The 14,404-nt window shown below is 40.0% G+C and overlaps 1 protein-coding gene across 1 annotated transcript in view; it reads right to left on the bottom strand.

Moving 5' to 3' along the window:
- The window catches only part of PPIL2 (peptidylprolyl isomerase like 2), a 68,101-nt gene that overhangs the window by 24,788 nt on the left and 28,909 nt on the right, over positions 1 to 14,404 (bottom strand). Inside the window, exons 11-13 of the mRNA XM_074554625.1 lie at positions 13,825 to 13,900; positions 12,537 to 12,643; positions 870 to 959 (exon numbers count right to left, since the gene is read on the bottom strand). Coding sequence (XP_074410726.1) covers positions 870 to 959; positions 12,537 to 12,643; positions 13,825 to 13,900 — 273 coding nt within the window. The remainder of the gene's footprint in view (positions 1 to 869; positions 960 to 12,536; positions 12,644 to 13,824; positions 13,901 to 14,404) is intronic.

Genomic DNA, 14,404 nt, shown 5'->3' with positions numbered 1-14,404 from the left:
TGTATTAATTATTGGACATGAAGGATCTACAGAAATAATATTCAAGGCTTTAATGCCAGTGGAGGGAACATGACATGATCAGTTTCAAAGTAATAGCACACAAGCACAATTGTAGTTGTGAGCTTAACTATGAACTGAGATACACAGGGCTGTCAAAAGAAAAAAAGCTTTTTGTACAATGACAGGACAGAATGTAACATCCAGTGATGTTCCTTGTGCTCTGCCTTCAGGATCAGGTTGTTCATTCTTCTGAAAGGAAGTTACAGAGCAGCTACAATATCCTAAGCTGCCTGGACTGTAACTCTGTAAATAAAGATCTTTGACTACCAAAGATACAGTTCAGGAACAAAAGGTGCTCTTTAACTCCTTTACAAGAAACCTGGGCATCCAGTGCTGGAGCACACTAGGAAAGGATAACCTGATAATACCCAAGTACCACAACCTGAAACAGAAATTCAGATGCTTGCTGAAGTTTCATCTGAATGGGATTCCAACAGGCCACAGTATTACTTATCCAAATTAGCATTTCCCTCTCTCTCCTTCTGTTCATTAGCCACCCACCCACATCTTGGGGAAGATGACAAGAGCCAAGGCAATGACTCTTCAGGGCTTTGTCTGGAATGGCAGCAAATGCAGTGCTGAATGCAGTGATCTTCTGAGTGACAATGTCAGTCAGAGACAATTGCCAGTAACACCCAGAAATACACATGGTACAGGTAAGGACAACCCTCATTCTGATGGTATATTTGATACACTTCTATTGCAAGTTGTCATGCATGGAACCACCTAAACCTGAGGTAAGTTAAATACATGGGATATTCTGAGCACATCATATATTGTGCATTATACAGGAGTTTTTTAATACTCACCACAAAATTCCGAATTGATCGGTGAAAAATTGTTCCATCGTAATAGTTCTTCTTGCACAGCTTGATGAAGTTTTCACACGTTCGGGGTGTCTGAAAGACAACAGGAAGTTTTAATTAAGCACAACCTTTAACAATCATTACAGTGGTTACAAGAATCACTTCTCACTTGTGCCTCACAAAGGAACAAACATGCAGGACTCAAAGAGGATGGAGGCTCTGTCTACAGGAAAAAGTCTGTAATAAAGCTTCTTTTAAGGTACACTGGAGACACACACACTGTGTTAAATAAATTAAACCCAGACCTTCCAATCAGCAATAAGAAGTGCTGAACATTAGCTCAGATAACAGGAGTTCCCAGCTGACATCGTGATGGTGAACACAGGTAAGCTCAGAGACTTGCAAGTCACTGAGTTCCAGCAGTGCATCATAACCCTGTTCCAAAGGGGATTTCTAGCACTGAAAAATGGTAATTTACCAGAGTCAGAATGAACCTGACCTCTCTGCTCCACTATTTTAAAGTGAACACACTGAAGCTAACTGGGAGAGAAGCATTTGGTCCTCTTTACCTCTTGGAAGTAACAATGGGACTGACCCAAGCCATTGGAACACAGGAAAAATTAAAAAAACCCAAATTGTTTTCAAAGCTCTAAATAAAATATAAAGATGCTAAATATATTGCCAACTTCTAATTCACTTTTACAGTGCAAATTAAAGTCATTTAGTAAATTTGTGAGTCATGATATTCAAACAGTACCTTCTGAAAAACTTTTCTTTCCACCTAATCATCCTTCCACTGTAATTATATGGATTCTCTTCTCTGCAATACTAAAATACCTTCAGACATACAAACACAAGTACAGAGACAGCCTGTTTTCTATGCTTGGACATGTTTTCCAACTCCACTGTGGATTATGTGCATAAACCTATTTCAGTTTTACAAAAGAAAACATCTAACTGAGTTCTTACAGGCCTTAAAAATGTCCTTATTGCTGGATGTGGTGGCAAGTAAAGCCCAGCATGAGCTGCAGGGGCTGTAGGTGAGCACACCCAAGACCTGTCTTTGTGAAAGGCACCAATTCACTTTGCACTGCTGGGACATCACTCTTGGAATGGGAGCTGCTGAGGGACAGAGGCTGAGCTATGCAACCTGAACTGACTTAAAAGCAAAAAAAAAAAAACCCACCAAGGCCAGCCTGATTATAACAATTTAAGGATGAAATCATCTGTATCTCTTGAAAAGCCAGTCCATACAAATATTCATACAGAACCCTACAGAGCTTCAGTTTTCTGTATTTTCTCAGCTGAAACACAATCCCTCTCACTCCTCCTTATTTACACTGAAATGTCTCTTAATTTTCCAAACAAACTTTACTTGTCATTATAAATTCTCTGTATTGATTCTTCCTTAATTACTGTACTCAGATGACAGTTGCCAGCTGGGCCAGAAGTGAAAAAATTAGCAAATTCTAATCTTACACCAGCCATTATTTCAGATTTCCTACAGAATTAATGACTGAGTTAAATGGTAATGGTACCATAATGCCTTCATGGTAGAATGTCACCAAGACATGTACTTTGGTGGCATCTTGAGGGCAACTCATAAGTATATAACTATATTCCATAAAACTGTATCAAGCACCAGGAGGTTCTCCTACAGTTTCAATGTCTATAGTAAATGTGATTTTTTTTTTGCTTTAAATTCAACATATATGCTTTAAAATAATCTTTGTACTTAATCTTTCTAGTAAAATTCAACCCCTGAGGAATCACTTGTGAAGCAGAGGTGTCCTTTATAAGACAATATCATAACAGCATTGATCCTAGCATTTTGCTATTAGTTATTACTTGTGGAAAATGTCAGTAAGGATAAAAATAAGTTTAAAAATTTATTTATGAATCAGAAATGGAATCAGCAGCTTTTAGCCCAAGGCACTTTATGTCATGAGAGCCAAGCACTCTTTGGAGAGAGAGAGACATAGTTAATAAGTTCTTGAGGGGGAATACAGGAACCTGTAATTAATTTTTCACAAAAAATGAAACCAGGCAAAAGACTGAGTCCCCTAGGAATGGACACCAAATAATCTAAATTTGCACAAAGCTGATAACCCAAACCAGATTTCCTATTTATTTTCAAAACACGATTTGTAAAATATACAACAAAAAAAACTGTCTCTAGTAATGTATTTTTTATGCAGGACCTGTGCTGACCCTTCTCTCTAAATGGATTTTTAGCTATTATACCCTTTCCCAGAAATAAGCTTTTTAAATGCAACTTCAGAAATATTTAGTATACATGCAATAGTCATTTCACTGCAAGGTTTTCTTTAAATAATTGCCACCAAATTGGTTCCCATGGTCACCTCATGCATCACAGAGATACATTTGGCAGGTAAACAGTTCCTTAGCAACATTACCACTACCTTTTATAGTGCTTTTTAGCAGACACAAATAAGGAGGTTTGCATTCAATCAGTAATAAACCCCAGTTTCAGTCATGCAGTAAATCTAGAATATCTGGCTCAGATTATCTGATTTATTCAAAGCAGTTAATGTTCTTGCCAAATCTCACACTGCCAAGCACATTTCAGGGATTTTTTAAAGCAGCATCCTGTCCAAACAGGAGAAAAAGGCTCGAGGTTTACGGGGAAGGTGCAGACCCTCAGTAATGAAGTTGTGTCCTGCACTGACCACACAAACAAGGCCAGTTTTTGAAGTCTTTGTTTCAACTACAAAGACTGATGACATATAAATAGACATAAACAAACCTGACTTTGTTATTTGATATAAGATCTTGTGGCAGATGTCAGACTCCCATTCCCTGAATGCAAAGCTGTCTCCTTCTTCAGGAATTTCCTGCACAGCACTTTTCTCACACCATTTCTGAAGGAGGAGGGGATGGTCAAGGCACCTGGAAATGCAGGAGGTGACCCTGGTTTCTGTTCTCTCACCACTGACTGTGTGCTCCAGGTTCTCTTTTTATTTCTGGCTGGTTTTGTTTTAAACTGGCCTCAACAGCAACAGCTAATTTTTCCCTCTTTATCCCTTTTACATTAAGCAGGAAATGACTGAAATTATTTTATTCTACTGACTATGACTTAGACCTATATGCAAGGAAGTCTAGGGAAAAATGCAACCATGTTGACCTGATCTGAAATCCACTGACAGAAAACATGGTTTCAAATCTACTGCAATATCTTCTCAGAATGATGCAGTGACAATCCTAAAGAGGAAAATTTAAAAATTGTGAAAGGCTTTTCTGACCAAAGAGTGTGGTAGGAGAGCCTGAGAAATCCTCCTTTTCTTAGGTCAAGTTGGGACCATGTAAGTGACTGCAGTGTCTCTATGATGTCCTTCAGCTAAAGACACTTCTCTTTCCAAATGACAAATAGTAAGAAGAAAAATTTTATTTATACCAAAAATGAGTCACCTGCTCCAACTGTGCTCCCTATTTATTTTGTAGATGCCAGATAACTGTCTTTCAACTGCTGAAAATTCACACCCAAGACAAGCAGTAAAAATTTAATAAATGCTTTGAGACAGGAATCCAGAAGAGTACTTATCCCAGAAGATGCCACAAATGCTTTGCTTGGCTCACAGATACACATATTTAATGGGGCCACAGCCCATTGGTTTTCTAAGTAGGTTTAAGTCTCCATATAGCTAACACACTTAGTAGTGTGGAAACACCAGCACTCTACCAGTTACTATGCCCAGACAAATTTCAGAGTTAATGAGAGATTGCTACAAAGAATGACCCTGCAAAAATAGCAGTGACAGGAGACTGTGAAATCATTATACTCAGAGAACAATGAAGAAAGGAATATACAATTTAGAAAACCAAAGCAAAACAGAAAAAAACCCTGAGTGCTTACTACAAAGTCCTAGGATAAATGCAGATTTTATTTGAGCCAATTTCAGTTTCCATTTTGCCAGCAAGGGTGGCTCCATGCCAGGTAAAATTCATCTCTCCTGCTGCATCCCGAGACCTGAAGGGTGGGACCAACCAAGCCAGGTCCCTATCTGATTTCCCAGTCTGCAGCTGTCCTTTCTCATTAGTCACAATGGTTCATTACATTTGTAAAAGTTACCTTAACTCAGAATCTCTACTGGGCAGCGAAGAGCCAAACAGGAGGAGATGAAAACCTGCAGCACTCCTGTTGCCAAGGTGCGGGAGATGGGAAAAGAGGGAAGAGCTCCTGAGTTGTTGCCATGACTGCAAGGAAAAAGGCTTTACTATGTGAAGAGCTAATCATTTCAAAATGCTCCATCCCTTGAGGATGTGCACGAACCTTGAAGGGAAATTTCACACTAAGCATTCAGAAGCTGTCATTCGCACATCTGTATAATTTTCTTGTGCTAATTTCACTTCCCTTTTATTTCTTTTTTTCTCTCTAAATTGGATGAACCGTAGTAGTGGCACTAAACTACAGAGCCTTGCTATATGCTCATTAACCCTATGTTTCAAAGGAGAAAATATTGAAAAGCTCACTCCTCTCAAATTAAAATTGCATTCTACAGCCTTCATCTTACCACACAAATGCCAGAATTCTGCTACTAAGAGGCATGAACTAGTGACAGAAATTCCTAAAGCTTCAAACAAAGCTTTCCATTTTTTTAACATAGATCTCCTTTAAAATGCAAGGTGGATTTTGCTTTGCTTTAATCCATTTATGTACTTTTACAGAGAGCATTTTTTATCTTGTAATTGTTCATTCAGCAACTCTTCTAATGTGTGAGCCCATAACAAGGTGATTTGGTAAGGTTTAAACTCAGTTTCCCCCCTACCTTTCAATCTGTAGTACTCAGCCTACCAGAAGAGAATTTAGGAATAAAAGCTTGGCTTTATTTGGGGCTTAGTCAGAGCTAAATGTAATAGTACAATTTCAGGAATCACCACCTGGTGATTCAGGTGCAAATGTCTGTTCCCTCCTCCAAGCCATGGAAAGAAATACGTAAATGTTTCAGTGTCCAATGCTGTTCTGGAAGGCCATTTAAACCACCACGTTTCACTTTGCACCAATGAACTATGAGCACATTCCCTTTGTTTCACAGGAACAGGGGCAGGAAAACCAAAACTCCACAAAGCCTGGTGCAAGAGCATGGGAAGAATTTCACAGTGGGAAGCCCATGACATTTCCCACAGGAGAAACATTTATTCCAGACTTAAACACCACTCCCTGCCAGCTCCACTTTCCTGCTAACAGTTCCCCAGTGTGAGAGAGGGACGGAGCCAGTGACAGGTGATGGTGGCAAACAACAGCTGCCTGTGGTGGCTCAGTTCAAGAAAGCCACAGTTCATCTAAGGGACACAATTCTCAACTGGTTATACCACGAGCAAACGTGTTCAGGCAATTTGTGATCCGTGATCAGGAGAGCACAGTTCCAGAGAGTGAGCACTGGGAGACATGAAAGCACTGGGGCACTGTGGGGTAAAACACTCAGCCAGACTCCTACTGATAATAAAAAAGAATCAGAACAAGTTAACTATGCCTTGGGAAATAGATTGCTGACTTGATAGCAAACATTTGCCTATTTTGCTACCTCAAAGCCTCCAAGTTTGCTTAGAACAAAGAGCAGAATTAATGCAGTCTCATTACGCAGAAACTCACTGTAATTTAATCAGCTATTTAGCAAAGACTTCAGCAGATAGCTAAATCTCACTTTTAAAAGGCATTTCTTCCACAAAACTGATGTTCACAATGTAACTGAAAACTTTTCTGAAGTCTAAGCAAGATGCTCAGCTTAGACAAGACGCCAGTAAAAAGATGACACACTTCAGTTTTAGTTCTCACATTCTTGCAAACACAGGGACAATCAATCAGTTTAGCTGAGCACAACTCAAATTAAACAAGGCATCTAATTCACTCATCTAATTTGTCAATGTTAACTACTAGTTCTCCAGAGGCAGAGTCAGCCACAGCTACTACTTTTCCTCCAACTTACATTTACTGCAGTGGTAGAAAAGAAAACAATCCTCTCCCCACCTCACTGCCCCCTCCAAATTTGTGATCACACAAGGGTTAAGGAGCTTGTCAGGGAGCACAGGGCTGGGTGCTGATGAGGACGGACTGTAAGCAGAACAGCACAAGTGGGTACAGTCTAAATGAGGATGCAACTTTAATTGCTCAAGCAACCTCCAGCAGCTTAAAACTTGGAGTAAAACAGTTCCCACAGTGGCTCCCTGGCATTTCATCCATCTGCAGCTGCCTGAACATAAATTCCACCTTTTCAGAAGATGCAACCTGTAACAATTTCCACACTAGACAGAGAAGCTCTGGTAGCTGTCAACCTCCCAAGGTCACCCTGCTCTCATCAGAGCAGCCAAGGTACAAACAAGAAACACGTCAGAGAAAGATGAAGAGCAGCAGCTGTGTAACTCCAGAACACCCACCTCATCCTGGGGTTTGGGATCACTCATGGCAGACACAGCTGCCATGGGATGGCGGCACCTCATGCCTGCAAATGTCAGAAATAAGGGGCACGATCCAATAACATCCATTCCCTTCCCAGATCCAGCTTGCCAGGGCAGCTGGGAAGGCAGAAAGGGTCCAAATGTGCAAAATGCCCTCCCACCAATTACTCAGTGCCAAAGGCTGCCAGGAAAACACACAGACAGCCCAGGGCAGCAGGGACAGCTTCAGGGAGAGGTGGCTCAGCATATAAAGCTGTGGGAATAAGGAGGAAGGGGGGACATTCAAAAGGATGATGTTTGTCTTCCCAAGTAAACATTATGGTGATGGAGCTCAGCTTTCCTGGGGATGGCTGAACACCTGCTTGCCCTTGGGAAGTGCTGAATTAATTCCTTATTTTGCTCTGCTCGTGTGTGCAGCTCTTGCTTTACCTGTTAAACTGCCTTTACCTCAGCCCACAAGTTTTCCCCTTTTCTGATCCTCTCCCCCACCCCACGGGTCAGGGAGTGAGTGAGTGGCTGTGTGGGGATTAGTTGCTGACTGGAGTTATGCCCCCAAAGTTAAAACTGTTACAATATCAGCTTCCAATCACTCAGAACAACCTAGAAGTGACCTGTTCATCAAGATGGCTGTGCAGAGCCATCCTCCTCTCAGCCCCAAAGAGCAATAGATCTGTCTGCTATTGTACCACTTGAGGAAAAAACACACCAAGAAGTAACAACATCCTCTCTAACAAATATTTTTTAAAAACAGATCCAGCTCTTCTACTGGAAAAACACAGCTTTGTTTGTTCTTAGTTTCTGTTGACAAGAACTCTCAAAGTTGAGAATTGCAGCTCTTCCTATAATGGCCTATTTTGATGAAAAAATAATAAATAAGCCATTACAACCATGCCAAGACCACTGTATTTCATACCTCCAATCCTATTACCAAATGAACAGATACTGGTAAAACATCAGCCAGTTATTTCCCAGACAGTACCAATATCATGTTGACAGAAAGCAAACAGAATGAAGGTTTAAATCAGAAAGAAAATGAGAGATTCAGGAAGACTGGAAAACCTCATCATGCCAGGAGGTCAAAGGATTTTTTCAGCAACTCACTTCTTTGCCAGTGGAAATGGATAAGAAGTTTACAGGCTTCTGATCTTCAGAACAGTCCCTCACACAAAAGAAGAGGTGATTTCAAAGAACAGGGGCTGGATTACACATTTATAGATCACAGGCATATTTAACAGGTCAGAGGGCCTAAAAAGATTAAAACATCAATGTTTGTAGAGTAACAGCCTCTTGGGAAAGCTATGCCAAGGCATCATCATTAAGCAGAGTTTGCCAGGCCCTAAAACCTCAAACAGCATTTGTGGAGTGTCAGATGGGGCTTTGAAATCCATCTCACATTCTTCTTTGTTTTGCCATCTAGCCCTTAAACCTTAAAGTACTAAACCTGAGAGAGAGAGGTGAATTTATAAAACCTGCCAAGGCAGCTACAGATTAGTATTTGATTACAGCTCTTGGCATGTGCTGAACCACCAGATCACCACCCAGTGACCACTTGTAGGCAGAAGACACACCCAGCAGAGAAGGGAGATAGAACATCAAACCATGTGTTCATCATTTTGACAGGGTCTTCTGGAGCACTGCATTTACATATTTATTTATATGTATATATATATGTATATAAAAATGGCTGTTCCACCACCTACAAGGTAAAACTCCATCACAATAGTGACTAATGCAGCAGAACTCACATGGATAATATGCAGTTGTTCCCAGCAGCAACTTGATTAAAGCAACTGAAAGAACTTGAGGAGACCAGAAAAATCACAGTAAATAAAATACAAGAAATTCAGTGATATTCATTGCCTTTTATCAGTTATTTCTTTAGAATTTATGTGTTTGACATGCATGGGACTAGAACTGAAAGAATAACACTTGTTGGATGTCGTTAAATCTTCTGTACTTGCCAGAATTACTTCTGGCAAGTAGAATTTTTGTAAATTTTTATCCAATTAATGTATACAACAAATGTTTCTTATGTGCAGCTGAACTCAACTTCCTGGAAAACATCCCTACAAATGGCCACCTGATTGGTCCCCATCAGGAGGAACATACTGTATCTGAAAAGGAGGATTGGGAGAAAAACAAACAACCAAAAAATGCAGTAGGCACACTGCTTTTATCCCAAGAAAGAACAGCACCTTTGCTTGTCTGAGGCACAAATTCAAAAAGGTGGGAAAAAATCCAGCTTATCTTCCAAAGTCTTTTGATTGCCTTTTTTCAGGTCAATGATTGAAACCACACACCATCCTTCTGGAACCTGAGTGAAGTTTTCTGGTGCTCTGAACAAGTGATTTCAAACACTGAAATTATCTGGATTCCAGTCCTATTTCATGCTCTTTCTGAATCTTGTCACAAAGTAACTGATGACTTCAATCACATTGCAACACTGATTTCCTGCCCTGGATCAATACAAAACATTTCTTGATTAGGTTTTTGGTGCTAGGAAGAATTTCATCACTATCAATCTTATTGACTGGCACCTTAAAGTACCAGTATATGAAGAACCCTATATTTATTTTTAAACAAAGGTTTCCACATTCACATATAGACTGAGCTACAAACAACCCATACTGGAAAATAGCTCAAAAAAATGAGAAAGAAAGAGCTGTGAAGGGACAGGGAGTGAGCACCCAGGAAAGTGTTGAAGGCAATAGATACTGGGCAGATTTCAGAAGCAGTGCAGAGTGCTGACAGCAAAACTGCAAGAACATTTTGCTTAAATACAGACAAGAGGCATGAAAATCCAATTGAAGACTCAGTACACATAACATCTAAGGGAGCAAGTATGTCACTTGCTGCTCTCTATTTTAGTGAGGACATTTCACCTCAAAGTATGTATTGAAACCTAAACCATAAGGCTATTTTAAAATGTAATTTAAATGTTGCAAATCCTACCTCCGGACACAGGTATTTATCTGTCATATTTATATAGCAACTTCATCCTCAAGCTTCCTTAAACATTTCACAATCATATATTTGCACTACTGTGAAATTATGATCACTGCCAGGGTGGCTTCCATAATGATATGCACAGGATATCCCTCAGCAATTAAAAAACCCTGTGCAGTTTAATGTGAGAGACCATTTTGGTACAATTCTGTTCCCCCTTACTGCATTCAAGGACCTCACCCACATTAAACACTTGGACAGGAAAACCAAATTCTGTATATAAACCAGCTCCAAATAGCTTCCAGGAGTGGTCCAGCCTGTGCACTGGATAAGGCAGAAAAGCTGATAAAAACTTGGCATATGATTAATTAAGACTATTGCCACACATATTCACAAGTATGGTGAACTGGAAGTGTTTAACAATACTTAGATTTGTTTTGATCTTTGCAGTCTCAACAGACTCATTGTAGCTGATTTGTGTATATGTTTGTGACCTATGTATGTGGTATATGTTTGCAAGGTGTTTGCTTTGTCTGCATTGAGCTGACCTCAGTGTGATTCAGGAAAACCAAAGTTAGAAGCACAAACTCCTTATTTAGTAAAGGGAGAAAAACAAGAGCCTCCAGGAAAGAGCTGATTTCACAGACCTAGGATGATGACCTAAGGTGGATGTTGTGAAAACCTCCCTACAGCAGCAAGCTTTTCTTATTTATTCTAAATATATATCTTTTTCCTCTCTGCAGTGCCAAAGGTCTGCCAAATTCACACAGATTCAATCAACACAAGGAACAGATGGCTGGAGGCCAGCACTGGAGCATGTCCGCTTGTGTAAAACTGCACACACTTGCAGGGTGTACATAAAGAAGCTTTTGTGTCTGAAAGGTGGACGAATAGGAATTCATCTGGAAAAAAAGGAAACATAATGGATATCATCCAGGAAGTTTATAATGAGCAATTGAGCCTGGGTCCTCAGGACTGAGTGACACTGGTCACACATGTGGCCAAAAAGCCCACGCTGATAAGAATAGCTGCAGTCAGCCTGCTTTAGCCAGGAGCCAGTTTGAGAACATATGGCAAAACAAATGATTCAATGCAATCTGCTTGTTCTGCTGCTTCCCCTAAATATTGCTGTACTCACATCCTCTGCTTTTTGCCTTATTACAGTGTTACTATTTCGTAGCATGGAAAACACCTGTAGGGATAACAGAGACCTACAGAGTTACTAACAGGATACACTGCTGTGGAGATTCTCATGCTGTTTGCATAGATCAGCTTCAGATGTTTACACATATCTTGCTTCTTACTCATGTGAGAGAAAGGAAGAGAAGGGAAAGCCAGAAGACTTATGCTGTTTGCTCCTTTTTCTTCCTTGCACACAAAAATGGATGCATTCTCCCAGTACATCTGGATTTCACACCAGGCACCCCAGCTCCTACCCAGTACCACTGCCTTTATGCTTTGTGAGGCTCAGAAGAAACACAAGTTTTACCATTTAAATCCCTGTTCACATCCTTCAACTTTTTAAAATACCAATTTTCAGGCCTATAATATCCTGAGACAAAAATCTCAGTAAACCATCAAAGCTTTGAAAACCTTTTTCCTTTTATAGCAGTGGCTGCACAAATAAATAAGCAAACACACTACCCAAGCAGTGACGTCTGAGACATCACTGTAGCCACAACTCATTCATCTATCAGAAGTCTTGCCATGTTTATTATTTTAAGAGCCACTGATTTCCCCCAGAATCTGACTGTACAGACTATAAAAAACTCCAGTCTGTTGTTCTTTAAAATCAACTTCTCTTAATGGGAAAAGAAAGGTGCTTGAAAACTTGAACTTTAAGAATAGGGACAACAGGAGGCAAAAATATATTCTAAGGTTTTCATTTAAGTTTGATCTATAAAGTTTAGGCTTTAGAAACAAATCTAACCATTTCTGGGGATCATGGGCTCAGACTGACAGACTGTTCCTGGTTTCAGTGAGGTTCTTTTCCTGGTTCTGTCAGTAAGCTGCTGTGTAACCTTGGATTATTCCCTTTTCACTGTGCTCTGCCTTCTCTTTGCTGTCTTCCTTCCTGGTCATTTATTGGGTCATTAATCCTGACCCTTTGCAGTTCTAAACAGGTACCTTGGCATATTGTAAGTAGTCCACTAAAATGATGGGACTACTCACAGAGAACATTACACATATAGTGTAAATATATATAGTTAATTAATTTTTATATGTATATATATAGATATATACACATTTCCACTGTCAGCTCCAATTCTGGTTGTTATCTACAGAAATTCATCTTGTGGGGCACAGTACCATGTCACAGTGCAGCTCCAAGTTGAGGTCTCCTTTATTAGTGTGAAGTCGCACATATCCCTTCTTCTTCACATACTGGTATCTCACAACATCTTCTTCAATAGCAGCTACATCAGAGCAAAAGACAGTAATTAGCTCTCTGGAAGCTTGCTCATTGATCCTTAGAAATCACCAGTAAACAATTCATAGAACCAACTGTCTGACCTCTTCTCCTATGGCACTGGGTCCAGAGGGATCCTACTCTGCAATTCATCTATGATAACCTTGCATTAATCTCTGTGCAAAACACTTTCCATTATAGTAAACCACCAACTCTTTGAGAACCAACCAAATAATGTATATTTTAAATCCCAGAAGCATTCAGCATTACAAACTATAATTTTCAAGCAATGCCTACCAACCACAAACATTACTTTGAACCCAGATTGCTTCTTGTCAATCCTGGAAGTCAAGCAGGTAGTCATCAGTCAACCACAAAGTGCTGACATACAGAGACCTACCCAGCTCTGAAAACAACTGAGGCTGTTACTGGGGACATTACTGGTAAGTCAAACCAAAGGAACAATCTATGATGTTTCATTCCCATTTTGTCAAAATGTCCAGTTAGTCAGATATTTTCTGCACTCAGTCACCTTCAAATCGCTGTAATTTACCGAGTAAAGGAACTGAATTTAGTAAACATAGTTTTAGCAATGTGTTCAATCTTTGCCTAAGTATTTGCCATCTAAATTTTAGTGCTCAACTTTCTCAACTGGAAATACTAATGACTCAGCTATTTAATCAATATCCAAACTAAATGAATCTTATACATTTGTGTTTAGGTTGGAGAATAAAATAAAACTTCATTGTATTAAAATGTATTTCTGTGTGAAAAGCAGTAAACTAAAAGTTACCATCACAAAATTTGCTGTTCTAACTAATACTGGGGTAGGCCAAAAAGGTGGGCAAGGTTTTGCATGGTATCTGAGGAGAGATTATATTTCATTCCTAACTTAGAAAAGGGGATTTTCAATTTGTCATCCCTGGACATAGAAAATATCTCATTAATTTTGGTTCAAAAGAAGTAACTGTCATTCAAATCTAAAGCTTGGTCTTAATTGCTCCAGTATTTTCAGAACAACCTCACTGGAAAGTAAGGATATATCTGGTCAGGGAACACATTTCCATGGCATCAGCACTGACCAGTTACCAATGCATTCTTTCAGTCCTCATAAATGTGCATGTGCTAAGGGGCACACTTGGAAACTCAGAAATAAATCAATGGTTTGCAGGTAGGTAGTTCTGGTACCTGCTTCGTGGGTAGTTTCAGGCACCATTGCAGTGGAGGTGAAGGAAGCACTTACAGCTCCAGTGGAATAGTGAGCCTGTTTGCAGAGAAAAAAGCAGGAGAAAAGGATATTAGATTTTAGAATTTATCTACCAAAGATACTATATAAGCATTAGAAACACACAAATGCCATCCTTCTGAAGCAGACTTTCTGCTCCAGCTCCTACTGAAGGAAACAAATCCCCAGTGCAGTGATAATTCTCCATCTGTTGCCCACATTTGCTCTGATGAAACTGTAGTTAAGGCTGCTCGTGCACTGAGCCAAAGGGCTTTAGTGCTTCCAGTGCAGTTTAATTCATCACTCTGCAGAAATTCTATTATCACCATTTATTTGTATGTCCATGGGTACAGACAGGCAAGGAGTACTGCTGCCAAGACATCTGTAGAAGTCTCCAGTGCTGCTGAGAGGAAGGAAAATCCAGTGAACCACAGAGATACTGCAGGGGAGAGCAAAGCAGCCCCTCCCACAGCTGGCCCTGCTGTGTGCAGAGGCACCATCCCATGGTTCCCAAGGTCTATTTTGAGCTCTGTAATTCTGCAG

The sequence above is a fragment of the Zonotrichia albicollis genome, chromosome 18, assembly GCF_047830755.1.
Source record: "Zonotrichia albicollis isolate bZonAlb1 chromosome 18, bZonAlb1.hap1, whole genome shotgun sequence".
NCBI classification, from domain to species: Eukaryota; Metazoa; Chordata; class Aves; order Passeriformes; family Passerellidae; genus Zonotrichia; species Zonotrichia albicollis.
The sequence above is the reverse complement of the archived record's forward strand: the minus strand, read 5'-3'. Positions and strand labels throughout refer to the sequence as shown.